Source organism: Rhamphochromis sp. 'chilingali' (assembly GCF_963969265.1).
Source record: "Rhamphochromis sp. 'chilingali' genome assembly, chromosome: 5".
Taxonomy (NCBI): domain Eukaryota; kingdom Metazoa; phylum Chordata; class Actinopteri; order Cichliformes; family Cichlidae; genus Rhamphochromis; species Rhamphochromis sp. 'chilingali'.
In genome coordinates, this window is record NC_137932.1 from 30,048,634 (window position 1) to 30,076,005 (window position 27,372).

Below are 27,372 nucleotides of genomic sequence, written 5' to 3' on the forward strand. Positions count from 1 at the left end.
CTGAGCTAATTTTCCCTGGCCATGTCTGAGAACATTAAAATACGTAAATTTTCACCAGACCTGACGCGTGTGCAAAATTTCATGAGTTTTCAAGCATGTTTAGGCCCTCAAAAGGCCAATTCATTTGCCGAAATAATAATAATAATAATAATAATAATTAAAGCTGCAAGCAGCGTTATGAGGGCCCTCGCACCCTGGCGTGTCGAGCCACGCCCAACACCTAAAACCAGCACGTCCGATGTGATGTCACATTGATGGAATTCATGCATTTAACCACCAGCTAACATTTCAACTCATTCATTCATGATTAGTTAGTCGTTCCACTAGGTGGCGCTCTAACCATTATGTACAAATGGCATAACAAACACTTCCAAGCTCGAGTCTCATCACACCTGAGACGTTTGGGAGAGATTGGACATTGTGTTTTTGAGTGACAGCAGATTACTGCTTTTTGGCGAGTGATTCAAACTCTAAGTGCCGCCATAACCACCCCGTTTCCCTGGACGTAAAAAGCTTCGCAATTTAACATCACAAAGGTCTTTAGATTCCACAAACTGCAGATCGGTCCAATCTGATGAAATCCCTTGGAGGAGTTCGTCAAAGAAGGGTGCCTGAAAAGAGGGGAAAATGTTGCCAAAATTGCACATTAATTTTAAAATGGCTGACTTCCTGTTGGATTTGGGATATTGCTCCAAGAGACTTTTTTGTACATCTTGATATCTCCTATAAGCTTACCAGGTTTCAGATTCATACATAAAACACAGAGCTGGGGCTGTGGTTTTGAAATTTTGTAGGGGGCGCTGTGGAGCCATTTCTCGCTATTCAATGAAAATGATCACATGACATCAAAGCCTTCGTCACATTGGAGGTGTGTGCCAAATTTCAAGCCTCTATAAACTTGCCAAGACCCTCAAAAGCCACTTCATCTTTCATCGTGAACAGCGTTGCCACCAGGGTGCGCCGTTCAGTTTAAAGTCACAATTTTTGCACTGAAGCATCACGAGGGACTGATGGTGATATTCACCGCTTTTGAGGTGGCCACGATGAACCTGTGAAAATCAGTACAACAAAATTAAAGCCATGACATTTCCTGTTGCCACTAGGTGGCGCTGTCCGTATTTCCGACAATGGGCACATCAATCTGTTCAGGGCGCGTCTGACATCATGCCTGTAAAGTCTGGTACTGATCAGACTGGATTTCATTGAGTTATACTAATTTGTTTCTTCATGGCGTGACATCAAAGTTCGCCATGCTGCTGGGGTCACACCCTTTGGCGAAAACTCACAGTTTTCACTGTAACCCAAGACCAACTCCTTAAGGCTTTCCTGGAGAAATTTGAGGCTGCAGATGTCACCCATCACTATACTGTACCCCAAAGTGTAAAACATGACATTTCCTGTTCCCACTAGGTGGCGCTGTCCCTGGTGTCAAATATGGCAGTTGAAATATGTTCAGGGGTGCAGCCTTATCATATGTGTTCACTTTGGTCAAGGTCAGAAAATGTATGACAAAATGAGAGGCAATAAGATTTTCATGGCGAGTCATCGAAATTCGCCATGGCGCCACGGCCTCATAGTATTGTGAAAACTCAAAAGCTCCGCAATTTAACATGGCACAAGGGTGTAGTTGACACTGTCCAAATTTGAAGTATATAGGACCAAATCCCAAGGAGGAGTTCGTTAAAGTACAAGGCATGGAAACGGTAAAATCAGAGCCAAAATGTCACCTTCAATCCAAAATGGCGGACTTCCTGTTGGGTTTAGGACATTGCCATAATAGACTTTTTTGTTCGACTCTGAACGTTATAACGGTGTACCGACTTTCAAACTTGTAGGCCATACCCATACCGGGGGCTCGCGTTTTTCAATTTTCTAGGTGGCGCTACTGAGCTAATTTTCCCTGGCCATGTCTGAGAACATTAAAATACGTAAATTTTCACCAGACCTGACGCGTGTGCAAAATTTCATGAGTTTTCGAGCATGTTTAGGCCCTCAAACGGCCAATTCATTTGCCGAAATAATAATAATAATAATAATAATAAACAGAGCAATTACAATAGGGCCTTCGCACTATCAGTGCTCGGGCCCTAATAATAAACAGAGCAATTACAATAGGGCCTTCGCACTGTCAGTGCTCGGGCCCTAATAAACAGAGCAATTACAATAGGGCCTTCGCACTGTCAGTGCTCGGGCCCTAATTAAAGCTGCAAGCAGCGTTATGAGGGCCCTCGCACCCCATCGCGTCGAGCTACGCCCAACACCTACAACCAGCACGTCCGATCTGATGTCACATTGATGAAATTCATGCATTCAACCACCAGCTAACATTTCATCTCATTCAATCATGATTATAGTCGTCCCACTAGGTGGCGCTCTAACCATTACTGACAAATGGCATAACAAACATTTCCCAGCTCGAGTCTCATCACGCCTGCGACCTTTGGGACATATTGGACATTTTGATTTTGAGTGACAGCAGATTACTGCTTTTTGGCGAGTGACTGAAACTCCACGTGCCGCCATGACCACCCGTTTCCCTGAACGTAAAAACGTTCGCAATTTAACATCACAAAGGTCTTTAGATTCCACACACTGGAGATTGGTTCAATATAATGAAATCCCTTGGAGGAGTTCGTCAAAGAACGGTGCCTGGAAAGAGAGGAAGATGTTGCCAAAATTGCACATTCATTTTAAAATGGCTGACTTCCTGTTGGATTTGGGATATTGCACCAAGAGACTTTTTTGTACATCTTGATATCTCCTATAAGCTTACCAGGTTTCAGAATCATACATAGAACACAGAGCAGGGGCTGTGGTTTTGAAATTTTGTAGGGGGCGCTGTGGAGCCATTTCGCGCTATTCAATGAAAATGATCACATGCCAACAAAGCCTTCATCCATTTGGAGGTGTGTGCCAAATTTCAAGCCTCTATAAACTTGCCAAGACCCTCAAAAGCCACTTCATCTTTCATGGTGAACAGCGTTGCCACCAGGGTGCGCCGTTCAGTTTAAAGTCACAATTTTTGCACTGAAGCATCACGAGGGACTGATGGTGATATTCACCGCTTTTGAGGTGGCCACGATGAACCTGTGAAAATCAGTACAACAAAATTAAAGCCATGACATTTCCTGTTGCCACTAGGTGGCGCTGTCCGTATTCCCGACAATGGGCACATCAATCTGTTCAGGGCGGGTCTGACATCATGCCTGTAAAGTCTGGTACTGATCAGACTGGATTTCATTGAGTTATACTAATTTGTTTCTTCATGGCGTGACATCAAAGTTCGCCATGCTGCTGGGGTCACACCCTTTTGCGAAAACTCACAGTTTTCACTGTAACCCAAGACCAACTCCTTAAGGCTTTCCTGGAGAAATTTGAGGCTGCAGATGTCACCCATCACTATACTGTACCCCAAAGTGTAAAACATGACATTTCCTGTTCCCACTAGGTGGCGCTGTCCTTGATGTCAAATATGGCAGTTGAAATATGTTCAGGGGTGGAGCCTTATCATATGTGTGCTCTTTGGTCCAGATCGGAACATGTATGACAGAATGAGAGGCAATAAGATTTTCATGGCGAGTCATCAAAATTCGCCATGGCGCCACGGCCTCATAGTATTGTGAAAACTCAAAAGCTCCGCAATTTAACATGGCACAAGGGTGTAGTTGACACTGTCCAAATTTGAAGTTTATAGGACCAAATCCCAAGGAGGAGTTCGTTAAAGTACAAGGCATGGAAACGGTAAAATCAGACCCAAAATGTCACCTTCAATCCAAAATGGCTGACTTCCTGTTGGGTTTAGGACATTGCCATAATAGACTTTTTTGTTCGACTCTGAACGTTATATAGGTGTACCAACTTTCAAACATGTAGGTCATACCCATACCGGGGGCTCGCGTTTTTCATTTTTCTAGGTGGCGCTACTGAGCTAATTTTCCCTGGCCATGTCTGAGAACATTAAAATACGTAAATTTTCACGAGACCTGACGCGTGTGCAAAATTTCATGAGTTTTCGAGCATGTTTAGGCCCTCAAACGGCCAATTCATTTGCCGAAATAATAATAATAATAATAATTAAAGCTGCAAGCAGCGTTATGAGGGCCCTCGCACCCCGGCGTGTCGAGCCACGCCCAACACCTAAAACCAGCACGTCCGATGTGATGTCACATTGATGGAATTCATGCATTTAACCACCAGCTAACAATTCAACTCATTCATTCATGATTAGTTAGTTGTTCCACTAGGTGGCGCTCTAACCATTATGTACAAATGGCATAACAAACACTTCCAAGCTCGAGTCTCATCACACCTGAGACGTTTGGGAGAGATTGGACATTGTGTTTTTGAGTGACAGCAGATTACTGCTTTTTGGCGAGTGATTCAAACTCTAAGTGCCACCATAACCACCCCGTTTCCCTGGACGTAAAAAGCTTCGCAATTTAACATCACAAAGGTCTTTAGATTCCACACACTGGAGAATGGTTCAATATGATGAAATCCCTTGGAGGAGTTCGTCAAAGTATGAAGCCTGAAAAGAGGGGAAAATGTCGCCAAAATTACACATTAATTTTAAAATGGCTGACTTCCTGTTGGATTTGGGATATTGCTCCAAGAGACTTTTTTGTACATCTTGATATTTTCCATAAGCTTACCAGGTTTCAGACTCATAGATGAAACACAGAGCTGGGGCTGATGTTTTGAAATTTTGTAGGGGGCGCTGTGGAGCAATTTCGCGCTATTCAATGAAAATGATCACATGACAACAAAGCCTACATCCATTTGGAGGTGTGTGCCAAATTTCAAGCCTCTATAAACTTTCCAAGCCCCTCAAAAGCCACTTCATCTTTCATGGTGAACCGCGTTGCCACCAGGGTGCGCCGTTCAGTTTAAAGTCACAATTTTTGCACTGAAGCATCACGAGGGACTGATGGTGATATTCACCGCTTTTGAGGTGGCCAAGATGAATCTGTGAAAATCAGTACAACAAAATTAAAGCCATGACATTTCCTGTTGCCACTAGGTGGCGCTGTCCGTATTTCCGACAATGGGCACATCAATCTGTTCAGGGCGGGTCTGACATCATGCCTGTAAAGTCTGGTACTGATCAGACTGGATTTCATTGAGTTATACTAATTTGTTTCTTCATGGCGTGACATTAAAGTTCGCCACGCCGCTGGGGTCACACCCTTTTGCGAAAAGTCACAGTTTTCACTGTAACCCAAGACCAACTCCTTAAGGCTTTTCTGCAGAAATTTGAGGCTGCAGATGTCACCCATCACTATACTGTACCCCAAAGTGTAAAACATGACATTTCCTGTTCCCACTAGGTGGCGCTGTCCCTTATGTCAAATATGGCAGTTGAAATATGTTCAGGGGTGGAGCCTTATCATATGTGTGCTCTTTGGTCAAGGTCAGAAAATGTATGACAAAATGAGAGGCAATAAGATTTTCATGGCGAGTCATCGAAATTCGCCATGGCGCCACGGCCTCATAGTATTGTGAAAACTCAAAAGCTCCGCAATTTAACATGGCACAAGGGTGTAGTTGACACTGTCCAAATTTGAAGCTTATAGGACCAAATCCCAAGGAGGAGTTCGTTAAAGTTCGAGGCATGGAAACGGTAAAATCAGAGCCAAAATGTCACCTTCAATCCAAAATGGCGGACTTCCTGTTGGGTTTAGGACATTGCCATAATAGACTTTTTTGTTCGACTCTGAACGTTATATAGGTGTACCGACTTTCAAACATGTAGGTCATACCCATACCGGGGGCTCGCGTTTTTCATTTTTCTAGGTGGCGCTACTGAGCTAATTTTCCCTGGCCATGTCTGAGAACATTAAAATACGTAAATTTTCACCAGACCTGACGCGTGTGCAAAATTTCATGAGTTTTCGAGCATGTTTAGGCCCTCAAACGGCCAATTCATTTGCCGAAATAATAATAATAATAATAATAATAATAATAATAATAATAATAATAAACAGAGCAATTACAATAGGGCCTTCGCACTGTCAGTGCTCGGGCCCTAATTAAAGCTGCAAGCAGCGTTATGAGGGCCCTCGCACCCCATCGCGTCGAGCTACGCCCAACACCTACAACCAGCACCTCCGATCTGATGTCACATTGATGGAATTCATGCATTCAACCACCAGCTAACATTTCATCTCATTCAATCATGATTATAGTCGTTCCACTAGGTGGCACTCTAACCATTACTGACAAATGGCATAACAAACATTTCCGAGCTCGAGTCTCATCACGCCTGCGACCTTTGGGACATATTGGACATTTTGATTTTGAGTGACAGCAGATTACTGCTTTTTGGCGAGTGATTGAAAATCCACGTGCCACCATGACAACCCCGTTTCCCTGAACGTAAAAAGCTTCGCAATTTAACATCACAAAGGTCTTTAGATTCCACACACTGGAGATTGGTTCAATATGATGAAATCCCTTGGAGGAGTACGTCAAAGAACGGTGCCTGGAAAGAGGGCAAAATGTTGCCAAAATTACACATTAATTTTAAAATGGCTGACTTCCTGTTGGATTTGGGATATTGCTCCAAGAGACTTTTTTGTACATCTTGATATCTCCTATAAGCTTACCAGGTTTAAGACTCATACATAAAACACAGAGCTGGGGCTGATGTTTTGAAATTTCGTAGGGGGCGCTGTGGAGCCATTTTGCGCTATTCAATGAAAATGATCACATAACAACAAAGCCTTATGCACATTGGAGGTGTGCGCCAAATTTCAAGACTTTTTAAACTTTCCAAGCCCCTCAAAAGCCACTTCATTTTTCATGGTGAACAGCGTTGCCACCAGGGTGCGCCGTTCAGTATAAAGTCACAATATTCGCACTGCAGCATCATGAAGGACTGATGGTGATATTCACCGCTTTTGAGGTGTCCGCAATGAACCTGTGAAAATCAGTACAACAAAATTAAAGCCATGACATTTCCTGTTGCCACTAGGTGGCGCTGTCCGTATTCCCGACAATGGGCACATCAATCTGTTCAGGGCGGGTCTGACATCATGCCTGTAAAGTCTGGTACTGATCAGACTGGATTTCATTGAGTTATACTAATTTGTTTCTTCATGGCGTGACATCAAAGTTCGCCATGCCGCTGGTATCACACCCTTTTGCGAAAAGTCACAGTTTTCACTGTAACCCAAGACCAACTCCTTAAGGCTTTCCTGGAGAAATTTGAGGCTGCAGATGTCACCCATCACTATACTGTACCCCAAAGTGTAAAACATGACATTTCCTGTTCCCACTAGGTGGCGCTGTCCCTGATGTAAAATATGGCAGTTGAAATATGTTCAGGGATGGAGCCTTATCATATGTGTTCACTTTGGTCAAGGTCAGAAAATCTATGACCGAATGAGAGGCAATAAGATTTTCATGGCGAGTCATCGAAATTCGCCATGGCGCCACGGCCTCATGGTATTGTGAAAACTCAAAAGCTCCGCAATTTAACATGGCATAAGGGTGTAGTTGGCACTGACCAAATATGAAGGTTATGAAATCAAACCCCAAGGAGGAGTTCGTCAAAGTTCGAGGCATGGAAATGGTAAAATCAGAGCCAAAATGTCACCTTCAATCCAAAATGGCGGACTTCCTGTTGGGTTTAGGACATTGCCATAATAGACTTTTTTGTTCGACTCTGAACATTATATAGGTGTACCGACTTTCAAACATGTAGGTCATACCCATACCGGGGGCTCGCGTTTTTCATTTTTCTAGGTGGCGCTACTGAGCTAATTTTCCCTGGCCATGTCTGAGAACATTAAAATACGTAAATTTTCACCAGACCTGACGCGTGTGCAAAATTTCATGAGTTTTCGAGCATGTTTAGGCCCTCAAACGGCCAATTCATTTGCCGAAATAATAATAATAATAATAATAATAATAATAATAAACAGAGCAATTACAATAGGGCCTTCGCACTGTCAGTGCTCGGGCCCTAATAATAATAAACAGAGCAATTACAATAGGGCCTTCGCACTGTCAGTGCTCGGGCCCTAATAATAATAATAATAATAATAATAATAATAATAATAATAATAAACAGAGCAATTACAATAGGGCCTTCGCACTGTCAGTGCTCGGGCCCTAATAATAATAATAAACAGAGCAATTACAATAGGGCCTTCGCACTGTCAGTGCTCGGGCCCTAATAATAATAATAATAATAATAATAATAATAATAATTAAAGCTGCAAGCAGCGTTATGAGGGCCCTCGCACCCCATCGCGTCGAGCTACGCCCAACACCTACAACCAGCACCTCCGATCTGATGTCACATTGATGGAATTCATGCATTCAACCACCAGCTAACATTTCATCTCATTCAATCATGATTATAGTCGTTCCACTAGGTGGCACTCTAACCATTACTGACAAATGGCATAACAAACATTTCCGAGCTCGAGTCTCATCACGCCTGCGACCTTTGGGACATATTGGACATTTTGATTTTGAGTGACAGCAGATTACTGCTTTTTGGCGAGTGATTGAAACTCCACGTGCCACCATGACAACCCCGTTTCCCTGAACGTAAAAAGCTTCGCAATTTAACATCACAAAGGTCTTTAGATTCCACACACTGGAGATTGGTTCAATATGATGAAATCCCTTGGAGGAGTACGTCAAAGAACGGTGCCTGGAAAGAGGGCAAAATGTTGCCAAAATTACACATTAATTTTAAAATGGCTGACTTCCTGTTGGATTTGGGATATTGCTCCAAGAGACTTTTTTGTACATCTTGATATCTCCTATAAGCTTACCAGGTTTAAGACTCATACATAAAACACAGAGCTGGGGCTGATGTTTTGAAATTTCGTAGGGGGCGCTGTGGAGCCATTTTGCGCTATTCAATGAAAATGATCACATAACAACAAAGCCTTATGCACATTGGAGGTGTGCGCCAAATTTCAAGACTTTTTAAACTTTCCAAGCCCCTCAAAAGCCACTTCATTTTTCATGGTGAACAGCGTTGCCACCAGGGTGCGCCGTTCAGTATAAAGTCACAATATTCGCACTGCAGCATCATGAAGGACTGATGGTGATATTCACCGCTTTTGAGGTGTCCGCAATGAACCTGTGAAAATCAGTACAACAAAATTAAAGCCATGACATTTCCTGTTGCCACTAGGTGGCGCTGTCCGTATTCCCGACAATGGGCACATCAATCTGTTCAGGGCGGGTCTGACATCATGCCTGTAAAGTCTGGTACTGATCAGACTGGATTTCATTGAGTTATACTAATTTGTTTCTTCATGGCGTGACATCAAAGTTCGCCATGCCGCTGGTGTCACACCCTTTTGCGAAAAGTCACAGTTTTCACTGTAACCCAAGACCAACTCCTTAAGGCTTTCCTGGAGAAATTTGAGGCTGCAGATGTCACCCATCACAATACTGTACCCCAAAGTGTAAAACATGACATTTCCTGTTCCCACTAGGTGGCGCTGTCCCTGATGTAAAATATGGCAGTTGAAATATGTTCAGGGATGGAGCCTTATCATATGTGTTCACTTTGGTCAAGGTCAGAAAATCTATGACCGACTGAGAGGCAATAAGATTTTCATGGCGAGTCATCGAAATTCGCCATGGCGCCACGGCCTCATGGTATTGTGAAAACTCAAAAGCTCCGCAATTTAACATGGCATAAGGGTGTAGTTGGCACTGACCAAATATGAAGGTTATGAAATCAAACCCCAAGGAGGAGTTCGTCAAAGTTCGAGGCATGGAAATGGTAAAATCAGAGCCAAAATGTCACCTTCAATCCAAAATGGCGGACTTCCTGTTGGGTTTAGGACATTGCCATAATAGACTTTTTTGTTCGACTCTGAACATTATATAGGTGTACCGACTTTCAAACATGTAGGTCATACCCATACCGGGGGCTCGCGTTTTTCATTTTTCTAGGTGGCGCTACTGAGCTAATTTTCCCTGGCCATGTCTGAGAACATTAAAATACGTAAATTTTCACCAGACCTGACGCGTGTGCAAAATTTCATGAGTTTTCGAGCATGTTTAGGCCCTCAAACGGCCAATTCATTTGCCGAAATAATAATAATAATAATAATTAAAGCTGCAAGCAGCGTTATGAGGGCCCTCGCACCCCGGCGCGTCGAGCCACGCCCAACACCTAAAACCAGCACGTCCGATCTGATGTCACATTGATGGAATTCATGCATTTAACCACCAGTTAACATTTCATTTGGTTCAACCATGAGTATAGTCGTCCCACTAGGTGGCGCTCTAACCATTATAGACAAAGGGCATAACAAACATTTCCGAGCTCGAGTCTCATCACGCCTGCGACCTTTGGGAGAGATTGGACATTGTGTTTTTGAGTGACAGCATATTACTGCTTTTTGGCGAGTGATTGAAACTCCACGTGCCGCCATGACCACCCCGTTTCCTTGAACGTAAAAAGCTTCGCAATTTAACATCACAAAGGTCTTTAGATTCTACACACTGAAGAATGCTTCAATATGATGAAATCCCTTGGAGGAGTTCGTCAAAGTATGAGGCCTGAAAAGGGGAGAAAATGTCATCAAAATTACACATTAATTTTAAAATGGCTGACTTCCTGTTGGATTTGGGATATTGCTCCAAGAGACTTTTTTGTACATCTTGATATCTCCTATAAGCTTACCAGGATTCAGACTCATACATAAAACACAGAGCTGGGGCTGTGGTTTTGAAATTTTGTAGGGGGCGCTGAAGAGCCATTTTGCCCTATTCAATGAAAATGATCACATGACAACAAAGCCTTCATCCATTTGGAGGTGTGTGCCAAATTCCAAGCCTCTATAAACTTTGCAAGCCCCTCAAAAGCCACTTCATCTTTCATGTTGAACCGTGTTGCCACCAGGGTGCGCCGTTCAGTTTAAAGTCACAATTTTTGCACTGAAGCATCACGAGGGACTGATGGTGATATTCACCGCTTTTCAGGTGGCCACGATGAACCTGTGAAAATCAGTACAACAAAATTAAAGCCATGACAATTCCTGTTCCCACTAGGTGGCGCTGTCCGTATTCCCGACAATGGGCACATCAATCTGTTCAGGGCGGGTCTGACATCATGCCTGTAAAGTCTGGTACTGATCAGACTGGATTTCATTGAGTTATACTAATTTGTTTCTTCATGGCGTGACATCAAAGTTCGCCATGCTGCTGGGGTCACACCCTTTTGCGAAAAGTCACAGTTTTCACTGTAACCCAAGACCAACTCCTTAAGGCTTTTCTGGAGAAATTTGAGGCTGCAGATGTCACCCATCACTATACTGTACCCCAAAGTGTAAAACATGACATTTCCTGTTCCCACTAGGTGGCGCTGTCCTTGATGTCAAATATGGCAGTTGAAATATGTTCAGGGGTGGAGCCTTATCATATGTGTTCACTTTGGTCAAGGTCAGAAAATGTATGACAAAATGAGAGGCAATAAGATTTTGATGGCGAGTCATCGAAATTCGCCATGGCGCCACGGCCTCATAGTATTGTGAAAACTCAAAAGCTCCGCAATTTAACATGGCACAAGGGTGTAGTTGACACTGTCCAAATTTGAAGGTTATGAAATGAAACCCCAAGGAGGAGTTCGCAAAAGTTCGAGGCATGGAAATGGCAAAATTAGAGCCAAAATGTCACCTTCTCTTCCAAATGGCGGACTTCCTGTTGGGTTTGCGTCAATGGGCCCACAGACTTTTTTGTTCGTCTTGGCATGATACACATGTGTGCCAAATTTCATACATGTAGCTGAAACGATGTGGTCGTAGGGCTGCATTTAACAAGGCATAGGTGGCGCTGTAGAGCCATTTCCTAGTGCTCATATGTAAAACCATTAAAATACAAAATTTTTCACCAGACCTGGCATATGTGCAAAATTTCATGAGTTTTTGAGCATGTTTAGGCCCTCAAAAAGGCCCTTGTTTGGGGTGAATAATAATAATAATTAAAGCTGCAAGCAGCGTTATGAGGGCCCTCGCACCCCGGCGTGTCGAGCCACGCCCAACACCTAAAACCAGCACGTCCGATGTGATGTCACATTGATGGAATTCATGCATTTAACCACCAGCTAACATTTCATCTCATTGAACCATGATTATAGTCGTCCCACTAGGTGGCGCTCTAATTATTACCGACAAATGGCATACCAAACATTTCCGAGCTCCAGTCTCATCACACCTGAGATGTTTGGGAGAGATTGGACTTTGTGTTTTTGAGTGACAGCAGATTACTGCTTTGTGGCGAGTTATTCAAACTCTAAGTGCCGCCATAACCACCCCGTTTCGCTGAACGTAAAAAGCTTCGCAATTTAACATCACAAAGGTCTTTAGATTCCACAAGCTGCAGATCGGTCCAATCTGATGAAATCCCTTGGAGGAGTTCGTCAAACTACGGTGCCTGAAAAGATGGGAAAATGTTGCCAAAATTACACATTAATTTTAAAATGGCTGACTTCCTGTTGGATTTGGGATATTGCTCCAAGAGACTTTTTTGTACATCTTGATATCTCCTATAAGCTTACCAGGTTTCAGATTCATACATAAAACACAGAGCTGGGGCTGTGGTTTTGAAATTTTGTAGGGGGCGCTGTGGAGCCATTTTGGGATATTCAATGAAAATGATCACATGACAACAAAGCCTTCATCACATTGGAGGTGTGTGCCAAATTTCAAGCCTCTATAAACTTGCCAAGACCCTCAAAAGCCACTTCATCTTTCATGGTGAACAGCGTTGCCACCAGGGTGCGCCGTTCAGTTTAAAGTCACAATGTTTGCACTGAAGCATCACGAGGGACTGATGGTGATATTCACCGCTTTTCAGGTGGCCACGATGAACCTGTGAAAATCAGTACAACAAAATTAAAGCCATGACAATTCCTGTTCCCACTAGGTGGCGCTGTCCGTATTCCCGACAATGGGCACATCAATCTGTTCAGGGCGGGTCTGACATCATGCCTGTAAAGTCTGGTACTGATCAGACTGGATTTCATTGAGTTATACTAATTTGTTTCTTCATGGCGTGACATCAAAGTTCGCCATGCTGCTGGGGTCACACCCTTTTGCGAAAAGTCACAGTTTTCACTGTAACCCAAGACCAACTCCTTAAGGCTTTTCTGGAGAAATTTGAGGCTGCAGATGTCACCCATCACTATACTGTACCCCAAAGTGTAAAACATAACATTTCCTGTTCCCACTAGGTGGCGCTGTCCTTGAGGTCAAATATGGCAGTTGAAATATGTTCAGGGGTGGAGCCTTATCATATGTGTTCACTTTGGTCAAGGTCAGAAAATGTATGACAAAATGAGAGGCAATAAGATTTTCATGGCGAGTCATCGAAATTCGCCATGGCGCCACGGCCTCATAGTATTGTGAAAACTCAAAAGCTCCGCAATTTAACATGGCACAAGGGTGTAGTTGACACTGTCCAAATTTGAAGTTTATAGGACCAAATCCCAAGGAGGAGTTCGTTAAAGTTCGAGGCATGGAAATGGCAAAATTAGAGCCAAAATGTCACCTTCTCTTCCAAATGGCGGACTTCCTGTTGGGTTTAGGACATTGCCATAATAGACTTTTTTGTTCGACTCTGAACGTTATATGAGTGTACCGACTTTCAAACATGTAGGCCATACTCATACCGGGGGCTCGCCTTTTTCATTTTTCTAGGTGGCGCTACTGAGCTAATTTTCCCTGGCCATGTCTGAGAACATTAAAATACGTAAATTTTCACCAGACCTGACGCATGTGCAAAATTTCATGAGTTTTCGAGCATGTTTAGGCCCTCAAACGGCCAATTCATTTGCCGAAATAATAATAATAATAATAATAATAATAAACAGAGCAATTACAATAGGGCCTTCGCACTATCAGTGCTCGGGCCCTAATAATAATTAAAGCTGCAAGCAGCGTTACGAGGGCCCTCGCACCCCCAGCGCGTCGAGCCAAGCCCAACACCTAAAACCAGCACCTCCGATCTGATGTCACATTGATGGAATTCATGCATTTAACCACCAGCTAACATTTCAAGTCATTCATTCATGATTAGTTAGTCGTTCCACTAGGTGGCGCTCTAACCATTATGTACAAATGGCATAACAATCACTTCCGAGCTCGAGTCTCATCACACCTGAGACGTTTGGGAGAGATTGGACATTGTGTTTTTGAGTGACAGCAGATTACTGCTTTTTGGCGAGTGATTCAAACTCTAAGTGCCACCATAACCACCCCGTTTCACTTAACGTAAAAAGCTTCGCAATTTAACATCACAAAGGTCTTTAGATTCCACACACTGGAGATTGGTTCAATATGATGAAATCCCTTGGAGGAGTTCGTCAAAGAACGGTGCCTGAAAAGAGGGGAAAATGTTGCCAAAATTGCACATTAATTTTAAAATGGCTGACTTCCTGTTGGATTTGGGATATTGCACCAAGAGACTTTTTTGTACATCTTGATATCTCCTATAAGCTTACCAGGTTTCAGAATCATACATAGAACACAGAGCAGGGGCTGTGGTTTTGAAATTTTGTAGGGGGCGCTGTGGAGCCACTTCGCGCTATTCAATGAAAATGATCACATGCCAACAAAGCGTTCATCCATTTGGAGGTGTGTGCCAAATTTCAAGCCTCTATAAACTTGCAAAGACCCTCAAAAGCCACTTCATCTTTCATGTTGAACAGCGTTGCCACCAGGGTGCGCCGTTCAGTTTAAAGTCACAATTTTTGCACTGAAGCATCACGAGGGACTGATGGTGATATTCACCGCTTTTGAGGTGGCCAAGATGAACCTGTGAAAATCAGTACAACAAAATTAAAGCCATGACATTTCCTGTTGCCACTAGGTGGCGCTGTCCGTATTTCCGACAATGGGCACATCAATCTGTTCAGGGCGGGTCTGACATCATGCCTGTAAAGTCTGGTACTGATCAGACTGGATTTCATTGAGTTATACTAATTTGTTTCTTCATGGCGTGACATCAAAGTTCGCCATGCTGCTGGGGTCACACCCTTTTGCGAAAAGTCACAGTTTTCACTGTAACCCAAGACCAACTCCTTACGGCTTTCCTGGAGAAATTTGAGGCTGCAGATGTCACCCATCACAATACTGTACCCCAAAGTGTAAAACATGACATTTCCTGTTCCCACTAGGTGGCGCTGTCCTTGATGTCAAATATGGCAGTTGAAATAGGTTCAGGGGTGGAGCCTTATCATATGTGTGCTCTTTGGTCCAGATCGGAACATGTATGACAGAATGAGAGGCAATAAGATTTTCATGGCGAGTCATCGAAATTCGCCATGGCGCCACGGCCTCATAGTATTGTGAAAACTCAAAAGCTCCGCAATTTAACATGGCACAAGGGTGTAGTTGACACTGTCCAAATTTGAAGCTTATACGCCGAAATCCCAAGGAGGAGTTCGTTAAAGTACAAGGCATGGAAACGGTAAAATCAGACCCAAAATGTCACCTTCAATCCAAAATGGCGGACTTCCTGTTGGGTTTAGGACATTGCCATAATAGACTTTTTTGTTCGACTCTGAACGTTATATAGGTGTACCGACTTTCAAACTTGTAGGCAATACCCATACCGGGGGCTCGCGTTTTTCATTTTTCTAGGTGGCGCTACTGAGCTAATTTTCCCTGGCCATGTCTGAGAACATTAAAATACGTAAATTTTCACCAGACCTGACGCGTGTGCAAAATTTCATGAGTTTTCGAGCATGTTTAGGCCCTCAAACGGCCAATTCATTTGCCGAAATAATAATAATAATAATAATAATTAAAGCTGCAAGCAGCGTTATGAGGGCCCTCGCACCCCCGGCGCGTCGAGCCACGCCCAACACCTAAAACCAGCACGTCCGATCTGATGTCACATTGATGGAATTCATGCATTTAACCACCAGCTAACATTTCAACTCATTCATTCATGATTAGTTAGTCGTTCCACTAGGTGGCGCTCTAACCATTATGTACAAATGGCATAACAAACACTTCCAAGCTCGAGTCTCATCACACCTGAGACGTTTGGGAGATATTGGACATTGTGTTTTTGAGTGACAGCAGATTACTGCTTTTTGGCGAGTGATTCAAACTCTAAGTGCCGCCATAACCACCCCGTTTCCCTGGACGTAAAAAGCTTCGCAATTTAACATCACAAAGGTCTTTAGATTCCACAAACTGCAGATCGGTCCAATCTGATGAAATCCCTTGGAGGAGTTCGTCAAAGTACGGTGCCTGAAAAAATGGGAAAATGTCGCCAAAATTACACATTAACTTTAAAATGGCTGACTTCCTGTTGGATTTGGGATATTGCTCCAAGAGACTTTTTTGTACATCTTAAGATCTTCCATAAGCTTACCAAGTTTCAGACTCATACATAGAACACAGAGCAGGGGCTGTGGTTTTGAAATTTTGTAGGGGGCGCTGTGGAGCCACTTCGCGCTATTCAATGAAAATGATCACATGCCAACAAAGCGTTCATCCATTTGGAGGTGTGTGCCAAATTTCAAGCCTCTATAAACTTGCCAAGACCCTCAAAAGCCACTTCATCTTTCATGTTGAACAGCGTTGCCACCAGGGTGCGCCGTTCAGTTTAAACTCACAATTTTTGCACTGAAGCATCACGAGGGACTGATGTTGATATTCACCGCTTTTGAGGTGGCCACGATGAACCTGTGAAAATCAGTACAACAAAATTAAAGCCATGACATTTCCTGTTGCCACTAGGTGGCGCTGTCCGTATTTCCGACAATGGGCACATCAATCTGTTCAGGGCGGGTCTGAAATCATGCCTGTAAAGTCTGGTACTGATCAGACTGGATTTCATTGAGTTATACTAATTTGTTTCTTCATGGCGTGACATCAAAGTTCGCCATGCTGCTGGGGTCACACCCTTTTGCGAAAAGTCACAGTTTTCACTGTAACCCAAGACCAACTCCTTAAGGCTTTCCTGGAGAAATTTGAGGCTGCAGATGTCACCCATCACTATACTGTACCCCAAAGTGTAAAACATGACATTTCCTGTTCCCACTAGGTGGCGCTGTCCTTGATGTCAAATATGGCAGTTGAAATATGTTCAGGGGTGGAGCCTTATCATATGTGTGCTCTTTGGTCCAGATCGGAACATGTATGACAGAATGAGAGGCAATAAGATTTTCATGGCGAGTCATCGAAATTCGCCATGGCGCCACGGCCTCATAGTATTGTGAAAACTCAAAAGCTCCGCAATTTAACATGGCACAAGGGTGTAGTTGACACTGTCCAAATTTGAAGTTTATAGGACCAAATCCCAAGGAGGAGTTCGTTAAAGTATAAGGCATGGAAACGGTAAAATCAGACCCAAAATGTCACCTTCAATCCAAAATGGCGGACTTCCTGTTGGGTTTAGGACATTGCCATAATAGACTTTTTTGTTCGACTCTGAACGTTATATAGGTGTACCGACTTTCAAACGTGTAGGTCATACCCATACCGGGGGCTCGCGTTTTTCATTTTTCTAGGTGGCGCTACTGAGCTAATTTTCCCTGGCCATGTCTGGGAACATTAAAATACGTAAATTTTCACCAGACCTGACGCGTGTGCAAAATTTCATGAGTTTTCGAGCATGTTTAGGCCCTCAAACGGCCAATTCATTTGCCGAAATAATAATAATAATAATAATAAACAGAGCAATTACAATAGGGCCTTCGCACTGTCAGTGCTCGGGCCCTAATAATAAACAGAGCAATTACAATAGGGCCTTCGCACTGTCAGTGCTCGGGCCCTAATAAACAGAGCAATTACAATAGGGCCTTCGCACTGTCAGTGCTCGGGCCCTAATAATAATAATAAACAGAGCAATTACAATAGGGCCTTCGCACTATCAGTGCTCGGGCCCTAATAATAAGAAACGGAGCAGATACAATAGGGCCTTCGCACTCTCAGTGCTCGGGCCCTAATAATAATAATAAGAAACGGAGCAGATACAATAGGGCCTTCGCACTCTCAGTGCTCGGGCCCTAATAATAATAATAATAATAATAATAATAATAATAATAAACAGAGCAATTACAATAGGGCCTTCGCACTGTCAGTGCTCGGGCCCTAATAAGAAACGGAGCAGATACAATAGGGCCTTCGCACTCTCGGTGCTCGGGCCCTAATAATAATAATAATAATAATAATAATAATAATAATAATAATAATAATAAACAGAGCAATTACAATAGGGCCTTCGCACTGTCAGTGCTCGGGCCCTAATAATAATAAGAAACGGAGCAGATACAATAGGGCCTTCGCACTCTCGGTGCTCGGGCCATAATAATAAACAGAGCAATTACAATAGGGCCTTCGCACTGTCAGTGCTCGGGCCCTAATAAGAAGAAACGGAGCAGATACAATAGGGCCTTCGCACTCTCGGTGCGCGGGCCCTAAAAACTGAGCAGATACAAAAGGGCCTTCGCACTCTCAGTGCTCGGGCCCTGATAGCTCGTGGTGTCTACAAATGGTATAGATTCTAGAAGTGTGATGGTTTGCCCATTTTTGCCGATCCCAGCAAGTTCTGCCCACAATCAGATTTCTCATAAAACCTCATAATTCCATTCTGGGATCCCATATCAGCTCAAACCGGATGGAAGGCATACTAGACAAAAATTTGATACTTATTGGCAAAACTACATTTTTTCAGTGAGGATCTGCTTGTTCACTGATGGAGGGGTCGAAGCTGAACTGATCAAGTGAAGTTTTTGACCATGCAAGATGACAGCAGACAGGTTCAGTAGGCAAAATACAACCCGAGATTTGTTTTGGTGAGACTGTTGTGGTCTGTGGGTGGTTTTCCTTTTTGTGATTACACACTGTCACATTACAAAGCGCCGGCAGGTCATGTGGGACCATCTGTCCTTCTAGTTTAGTTGAATATGAGGTGCAAGTGGATACTTCTGGAGGATGCACCAGCAAATGCACCGAGAAGTGCCACTAACCAAGGGAAGCTGGGAACTGCAAAGGCGTTCCTAGACCACCAAGAACCGCAAAAGCACCAAATGAATTGAACCATCCTTGGGACTTAATTGGAATAGATCTGTTTGTGGTCATGTCTCACCTTTGGTAATAAAGGAGCCATTCCTACTCAGGGCGGAGTCTTTGCTGGAGGTAGAGTCGCAGCGAAGCAGGGGCTCCGATTCATCAGGGAAGAAGCCTTTGGTGCGGTCCACTGGTGACTGCTCCAAACCCATGCCACTGACCCGGCCCATGCTACTGTTGCTGGCAATGCTAATAGGAGACTCTGTGGGCTTCTGGATTGGACTGTGTCTATTGCTTACATTCCCTGAGGTCATCAGCTGGTTGATGTCAAACTGCAAATATGAAGGAGGAGTGGAAAGTGAGGAAAAGAAGAGGAAGATGATGAGAAGGGGAATTGACAAGAGGAAAAAACATTTTAGGAGATTGGTGGAAATGGCTCTTAATGACAATATGATTGATGATATATGGCACAAAGGTCCAGAAGATAATGACCTTTAGTTGAATCGCTGAAAGTGCAGAGACATATTATATTTATGTAAAGTAGATGTTAAGTTTGACATGCAGGCTTTTACAAAGAAACTTTGAATGCACTTGCCGGAGAAACTCACGGTAAGATGCAATGTGATAACACCAAAAAGTTCCTGGCTACAACTGACTCCCATTAACAAGATCTGAACATTTGGGTAATACTAGTGAGCTCTCTCTCTCTCTCTCTCTCTCTCCCCCCATGACACATGATGTTAACGAAACAAATGAAGCATCAAGGTAAAAGGAATATATACTGGCCTGAAGTTTCTCACTAAATTTTCTGAAAAATTAAAACACAACTGCATAGGTCCCTGGCCAGCCAATCACCCGTGAGTCCTGGAACGCTTTGATTTCGACAGAGGAAGGCAGGGCCACATGAGGCCGGGGGCCGTAACATCCCTCCCCTTAAATTACCAACTATGTTGGGCAAAAGCAGATATTAGGAACTGTAACAAAAACAAAGAACAAACACCACAAAACATGTTTACAACCAAAACAGACCATCAGCCAAAACATTTTCAGACCCCTTTTTGTGGTGAATACTTAAGTTGTATTCCTGCAGCAACAGAGCCCAGCGCATAAGGCGCTGCTTATGATTAAACATGCGAGCAAAGGACACAAGTGGGTTGTGGTCAGTGTACATAACAAGAGGTAACATGCTAGACCCCAGGTATACGTGAAAGTGCTGAAGAGCCAACAACAAAGTCAGGGTCTCCTTTTCAATGGTGGAGTAGTTTAACTGATTTTTATTAAACTTGCGGGAAAAGTAACAAACGGAGTGGTCCAAACCCTGCAAGTCTTCTTGCAACAGCACTGCCCCAGCCCCGACAGCACTGGCATCAACCTGAAGTTTGAATGGTCGCGTCAAATCAGGTGCAGCTCACACAGGAGTGTGGCAGAGGAGGGCTTTTGCACTTTCAAAAGCATCTTGACACTCACTTGACCATAGAAACTGAACCTTTAGACTGAGTAGGTCAGTCAGTGGCTTGACTACAGAGGAGAAATTTTTACAAAAGTTTCTGTAGTAGCCCACCATCCCTAGAAACCTACACAACTCACGGCTGGTGCTAGGTGTGGGGAACTCTTTAATCACTGCCACTTTTGGTAAATGGCCTGGTAAATGGCCTGTATTTATATAGCGCTTTACTAGTCCCTAAGGACCCCAAAGCGCTTTACATATCCAGTCATCCACCCATTCACACACACATTCACACACTGGTGATGGCAAGCTACATTGTAGCCACAGCCACCCTGGGGCGCACTGACAGAGGCGAGGCTGCCGGACAGTGGCGCCACCGGGCCCTCTGACCACCACCAGTAGGCAATGGGTGAAGTGTCTTGCCCAAGGACACAACGACCGAGACTGTCCAAGCCGGGGCTCGAACCGGCAACCTTCCGATAACAAGGCGACCTCCCAACTCTTGAGCCACGATCGCCCCACTTTTGCATCAATGGGCCGGACCTGTCCACGTCCCACCTCCCTGCCCAAGTACGTCACTGTAGCTTTGGTAAACTCACACTTAGCTAAGTTGAGAGTTAGAGTAGCTTGAGCCAAATGGTGAAATACCTGGCGTAGAGTTTCCAAATGATCTTTCCATGTTTCAGTATAAATTACTAGATCATCTAGGTAGGCACTGCAGTTGGACAGGCCACGGAGGACTTTATTTACCAGCCTCTGGAAGGTGGCAGGAGCGTTACACATGCCGAATGCCATAGGTACATACAGTGGGGCAAAAAAGTATTTAGTCAGCCACCGATTGTGCAAATTCCCTCACCTAAAATGATGACAGAGGTCAGTAATTTGCACCAGAGGTACACTTCAACTGTGAGAGACAGAATGTGAAAAAAAAAAATCCATGAATCCACATGGTAGGATTTGTAAAGAATTTATTCGTAAATCAGGGTGGAAAATAAGTATTTGGTCAATAACAAAAATACAACTCAATACTTTGTAACATAACCTTTGTTGGCAATAACAGAGGTCAAACGTTTACTATAGGTCTTTACCAGGTTTGCACACACAGTAGCTGGTATTTTGGCCCATTCCTCCATGCAGATCTTCTCGAGAGCAGTGATGTTTTGGGGCTGTCGCCGAGCAACACGGACTTTCAACTCCCGCCACAGATTTTCTATGGGGTTGAGGTCTGGAGACTGGCTAGGCCACTCCAGGACTTTCAAATGCTTCTTACGGAGCCACTCCTTTGTTGCCCGGGTGGTGTGTTTTGGATCATTGTCATGTTGGAAGACCCAGCCTGGTTTCATCTTCAAAGTTCTCACTGATGGAAGGAGGTTTTGGCTCAAAATCTCACAATACATGGCCCCATTCATTCTGTCCTTAACACGGATCAGTCGTCCTGTCCCCTTGGCAGAAAAACAGCCCCATAGCATGATGTTTCCACCCCCATGCTTCACAGTAGGTATGGTGTTCTTGGGATGCAAGAAGTATTCTTCTTCCTCCAAACACCACGAGTTGAGTTTATACCAAAAAGTTCTACTTTGGTTTCATCTGACCACATGACATTCTCCCAATCCTCTGCTGTATCATCCATGTGCTCTCTGGCAAACTTCAGACGGGCCTGGACATGCACTGGCTTCAGCAGCGGAACACGTCTGGCACTGCGGGATTTGATTCCCTGCCGTTGTAGTATGTTACTGATGGTGACCTTTGTTACTTTGGTCCCAGCTCTCTGCAGGTCATTCACCAGGTCCCCCCGTGTGGTTCTGGGATCTTTGCTCACCGTTCTCATGATCATTTTGACCCCACGGGATGAGATCTTGCGTGGAGCCCCAGATCGAGGGAGATTATCAGTGGTCTTGTATGTCTTCCATTTTCTGATGATTGCTCCCACAGTTGATTTTTTTCACACCAAGCTGCTTGCCTATTGTAGATTCACTCTTCCCAGTCTGGTGCAGGTCTACAATACTTTTCCTGGTGTCCTTCGAAAGCTCTTTGGTCTTGGCCATGGCGGCGTTTGGAGTCTGACTGTTTGAGGCTGTGGACAGGTGTCTTTTATACAGATGATGAGTTCAAACAGGTGCCATTCATACAGGTAACGAGTGGGGGACAGAAAAGCTTCTTACAGAAGATGTTAGAGGTCTGTGAGAGCCAGAGATTTTCCTTGTTTGAGGTGACCAAATACTTATTTTCCACCCTAATTTATAAATTCTTTACAAATCCTACCATGTGGATTCATGGATTTTTTTTTTTCCACATTCTGTCTCTCACAGTTGAAGTGTACCTCTGGTGCAAATTACTGACCTCTGTCATCATTTTAAGTGGGGGAACTTGCACAATCGGTGGCTGACTAAATACTTTTTTGCCCCACTGTAGGTACATAGGTACTGTAGAAAATCATCAGGTGTTACAAAGGCAGAGATGTTAGAGGCATGCTCAGTTAAAGGGACCTGCCAGTAACCTTTAAGAAGATCTAATTTAGTGCCATACTGAGCAGTCCCAATACTGTCCACACAATCCTCAATTCTTTGGAGAGGATGTGAGTCAGTCACAGAATTCACCTTCCATAAGTCTGTAATGAAATGGGGCGAGCCATCTGGCTTAGACTCCACTATACAAGGTGAGCTCCAGGGGCTTTGACTGCAACATGGCTTCGCTAAGCCATGTTGCAGCAGATAGTCAGCGTCCTGTTTCATGAGCTTATGGGGGCTGGCTCGACAAGGATGCTGCTTAATAGGTTTAGCTCCCTGGACATCGATATCATGCTCTAGCACTGTAGTGTGAGTTGGCACACTACACAATAAACAGGTGTATTCACTAATCAAGACAGTTATGTCATCTTGCTGCTCAGAAGACAGATGTTCGAGCAAGCTCGGTAATGCTTTCAGCATTTCTGAGTTAGACAGACGGGGTCTAGAACAGGTGGGATAACTTAGTTTTAAACCATCAACCTCGTCCACCCCTCCTTCCTCTAGGTGGCTTGAGGCTACAACAAGCACAGGCGATAGCCGGCCCTGGTGTCGATCGAGGATGGTATAATTTCAACATGCTTATGTGGCAGACGCGTGTTTTGCACCTGTGGTCGGGAGTGCAAATTACATAATCAGTCTCCCCTCTCTTTTCACAGACTTCAAAGGGGCTGCTATACCTAGCAGACAAGGCTGAGCCCAGAACAGGCAACAGCACAAGAACCTGGTCACCCACCTGAAAGGTTCTTTTAACAGAAGCCTTATCGTAATGGCGTTTCATTTTCCCCTGTGAAACAGCAAGGTGCTGTTTAGCCAGAGCATTGGCTTGGTTCAAACGCTCACGGAAGTGTTTTACATACCTCCTTACATTTACCTTGGAAACCCTGTGTGGGCTCAAAAATAACTCTTTCAGAGCTTTGAGGGATCCGCGTGGCCTATGGCCAAATACCAGCTCAGAAGGACTAAAACCAAGTGACTCCTAAATAGCGTCACGGGCAGCAAATAACACAAATGGAACTCCCTCATCTCAGCTCTTTTCAGACCGTAAGCAGTATTTGCGCAGCATCGCCTTTAAGGTCTGATGCCACCGCTCTAATGCACCTTGCGATTCAGGATGATAAGCAGAGGACACAACATGTTTGACACCTAGAGTGCTAGCCACTTGTTTGAATAACTTAGATTGAAAGTTTGAGCCCTGGTCAGTCTGTATGACCTTTGGCAGGCCAAACACTGAAAAGAATGTTGTCAACGCCTTAACAACTGATTTCGCTGTAACCTTATGTAACGGGACAGCCTCTGGGAAACAGGTAGCTACACACATGATCGTGAGAAGGTATTGCTTTCCTGATTTTGTTCTAGGTAGTGGACCCACACAATCGACTATGACATGGTCAAATGGCTGATCCACTACAGGAATGGGACACAACGGAGCTGGGGGTATTACTTGATTAGGTTTACATGCAATCTGACACATATGACAACTGCGGCAAAATTTAGAAACATCACGCTTCATACCAGGCCAAAAGAAATGCTTTAATAGTAGCTGGTATGTTTTTGTGATGCCCAAGTGTCCTGACCACTGGCATTCATGGGCAAGAGCCTGGATTTTCTGCCGGTACACAGCGGGCACGACAACCTGCTTAACATTACTCCATTCTGCACCTTCTGCACCTGGTGGAGACCACTGACGCATTAGAACATCATGTTCTACAAAATAGGCTTGTTGCTCTTTATTGACTTGCTCAGCACTTACCGTATGTTTGAAACAGCTCTGCAGCGTTTTATCAGCTAATTGAGCTGCTGACAGCTGGTCTTTGGTCAAGGGCAGCGAAGAGATCTTTGGAAATGGATCAGGCTCCTCAGGTTTCACTGAGTCTGGCGGTGACAGAAGATTGTTTCTTTTAGTTTGTACATCATTCTCCTCGGAAAATGAGGACATCAACACCGAATCAGAGAGAGCAACATCAGTATCTTTACGAGCTTGTGCTCGAGTAATTGCACAGGCTGGATACAGCCCAGGGTGCATGGAAACATCAGAGGTTTTCTGATTTAGGGGGTTGTCTAAAACCTCAAGACGAGGGAGCATTAACCCTCCTGCAATATCATTGCCCAACAACATGGCCACACCCTCTATTGGCAAGGATGGGCAAACAGCAACAGGGAAAAATCCTGTAACAAGTTTTGATTTTATAAAAACTCTGTGAACTGGTCTTGGGAGCGTAACCCATCTCTATCCCCAGTAGAACAGAATTAAAACCACATTCACTTTCAGCAGAAAAAGGTAAAACACAATCCTCTAACAAAACTAACTCTCGCAGAGCATCATGGTCACTCACTTTTGAAGCAACGCACCATTTATCAAAGAGAATCCCCTTTTCTCTAGCAAACTCTACATAAGTTTGGGTCAGCAATTTCTTCTGCTGGCGAAACCTCTGGCTTCGGGGACTAACTCATATGCCTGCGAAACAGCTGTTTTAACTCACGCATAGTCTAAACTGTCCTTTAAAGAAAGCGAAGCCACCACCTCTTGGGCTTTTCCAGACAGTTTGCACTGTAACAAAAGAGGCCAAATATCACTAGGCCACTGCAACGCACCAGCGATATGCTCAAATGCTGCAATGTGTCAACCTCAGTTTCTCTAAAAGTGGGCACTAAAGAAATGCACTTACTGATATCAAAAGCAGAAGCAGACGAGGAGGTGGAACCGGAATTGTCAGCAGAGGTAGACGAGGCTTGTGGCTGAGACTCCAGCTCAATCTTTGTCTGCCTCTATCTCCAGCCTTCGTATTTCAAGCTCTAGCTGAGCCTGCCTGTTCTGGGCCTTCTCCTCAGCCTCCAATTGGAGACGTGCCAGCCGCACTTTCAGCCAAGCTCCTTCTCTGCCTTCTGAACTCCCAGAGGAGAGTGGATCATAGCGAGGAAGTGTGCGTGGCGTTTTCCCCCGCTCATTCCCCTCGCCATCCCCACAAGAACCATTCTTGTGTGTGTGAATGGGTGGCTGACTGGATATGTAAAGCGCTTTGGGGTCCTTAAGGACTAGTAAAGCGCTATATAAATACAGGCCATTTACCATTCTTGTGGTCCTCCTCAACTATGGTAGCTTGGTGTGGCACACCAGGGACCACAGGCACGCATGTGCTTTACCTCCATGCGTGAGATCAGTATGTGCAGCAGCTTAAGCTGTACAATATTTCAGGAAATAGTTTATTTCACCTTTTGACATTGTTAGTTCCACACGAGGTAGATGTTTACTACTGCAGACTAAACTTACATTTCTGTCACCTACAAGACACTTGCCTTTAATGTTACTATTACTCTCACAACCATACATAACCATAAAGTGGTGTACAATTCTGAATTTGTCAACCCTTTTTGCCAAAAATAGAAGAGGGCACTTCTCACGAGTAGCACGTGGGGAAGAAGTGTAAGCTGAGGGATGACTTAACAGATGTGCCACTCGTTGAGAGAAAGGTTTGGTTTGTTGATGATTTGAGTTTTACGACAGCAGAGGGACAGACTAAAACAGGTTTTACTGTAGCAGACAGTGAGAGAGAGTTATCTATGCAGGACAACTAACATGTTTCATATTTGCTTAAGCAGCAGAGATTCTAGCTTTAACGGAAGCGTGTGAAGCTGCAGAGAGACAATATACCCTGATAGGCAGTATGCATTTGCTACATTACATTTCTTTGTAGTGCAGTGAGTGAGACGAGGTGTGACAACCTCTACAGGGAAACCTGTAGCCAAGCCAAACTCTTGCAAAATCTGCTGGAGGCAGTGTTATTGTCCAGTAGACTTGCCGTTTGTAAATGTGCAGCACATATGTGAGGGAAAGATCCAGTTGCATTAGGGAAAGTTTTTGCAGCTTTAGGAGAACATGGTGTTAATATTTTAGCAGTACAACATTGGCAGACATGCAGGCCCACTCACCTACAGCAGGAAAACAGTTGTGATTTACAGAAGGAGCGAGCTTGCAGGTTGGTGTTTATTATCTGTGTGATAAACCAATACTGCCTTAGAATTTGTATAAGACTGCTGCTATTTTGAGCCATGGGCTATACCATGTCTCAACAGGAGGGAGATGAGCAGTAGTTTATACTCACTCTAGGATTATTAAATACTTTTAAAAAAATTGCAGGTAGAGAGAACTAATAGAACAGTAAAGTTAAGACTTAGGAAGACGGGCAGGACATGGTTAGACTGTATAGAATTCGTTAAGATGTACATGAGGATTACTCCAACAGAGAACGGTCTGACTCTTTGAGATTACATATGTTAGAGCATTTAGAGTTCTAGTCTTCTGTAGTGATGATAGAAAAGCAGAAGAGAGAGCATATTAGCAGATTAGATGCTTGAAATGTTTAAAAGTAAAGAAGTCATGAGAACAAATGATCTGCCAGATGATTCTGTTTCT

The 27,372-nt window shown here is 44.0% G+C and overlaps 1 protein-coding gene across 1 annotated transcript in view; it reads right to left on the reverse strand.

Moving 5' to 3' along the window:
- The window catches only part of tnfrsf21 (tumor necrosis factor receptor superfamily, member 21), a 228,138-nt gene that overhangs the window by 52,771 nt on the left and 147,995 nt on the right, over window positions 1-27,372 (reverse strand). Inside the window, exon 5 of the mRNA XM_080883525.1 lies at window positions 19,087-19,339. Coding sequence (XP_080739651.1) covers window positions 19,087-19,339 — 253 coding nt within the window. The remainder of the gene's footprint in view (window positions 1-19,086; window positions 19,340-27,372) is intronic.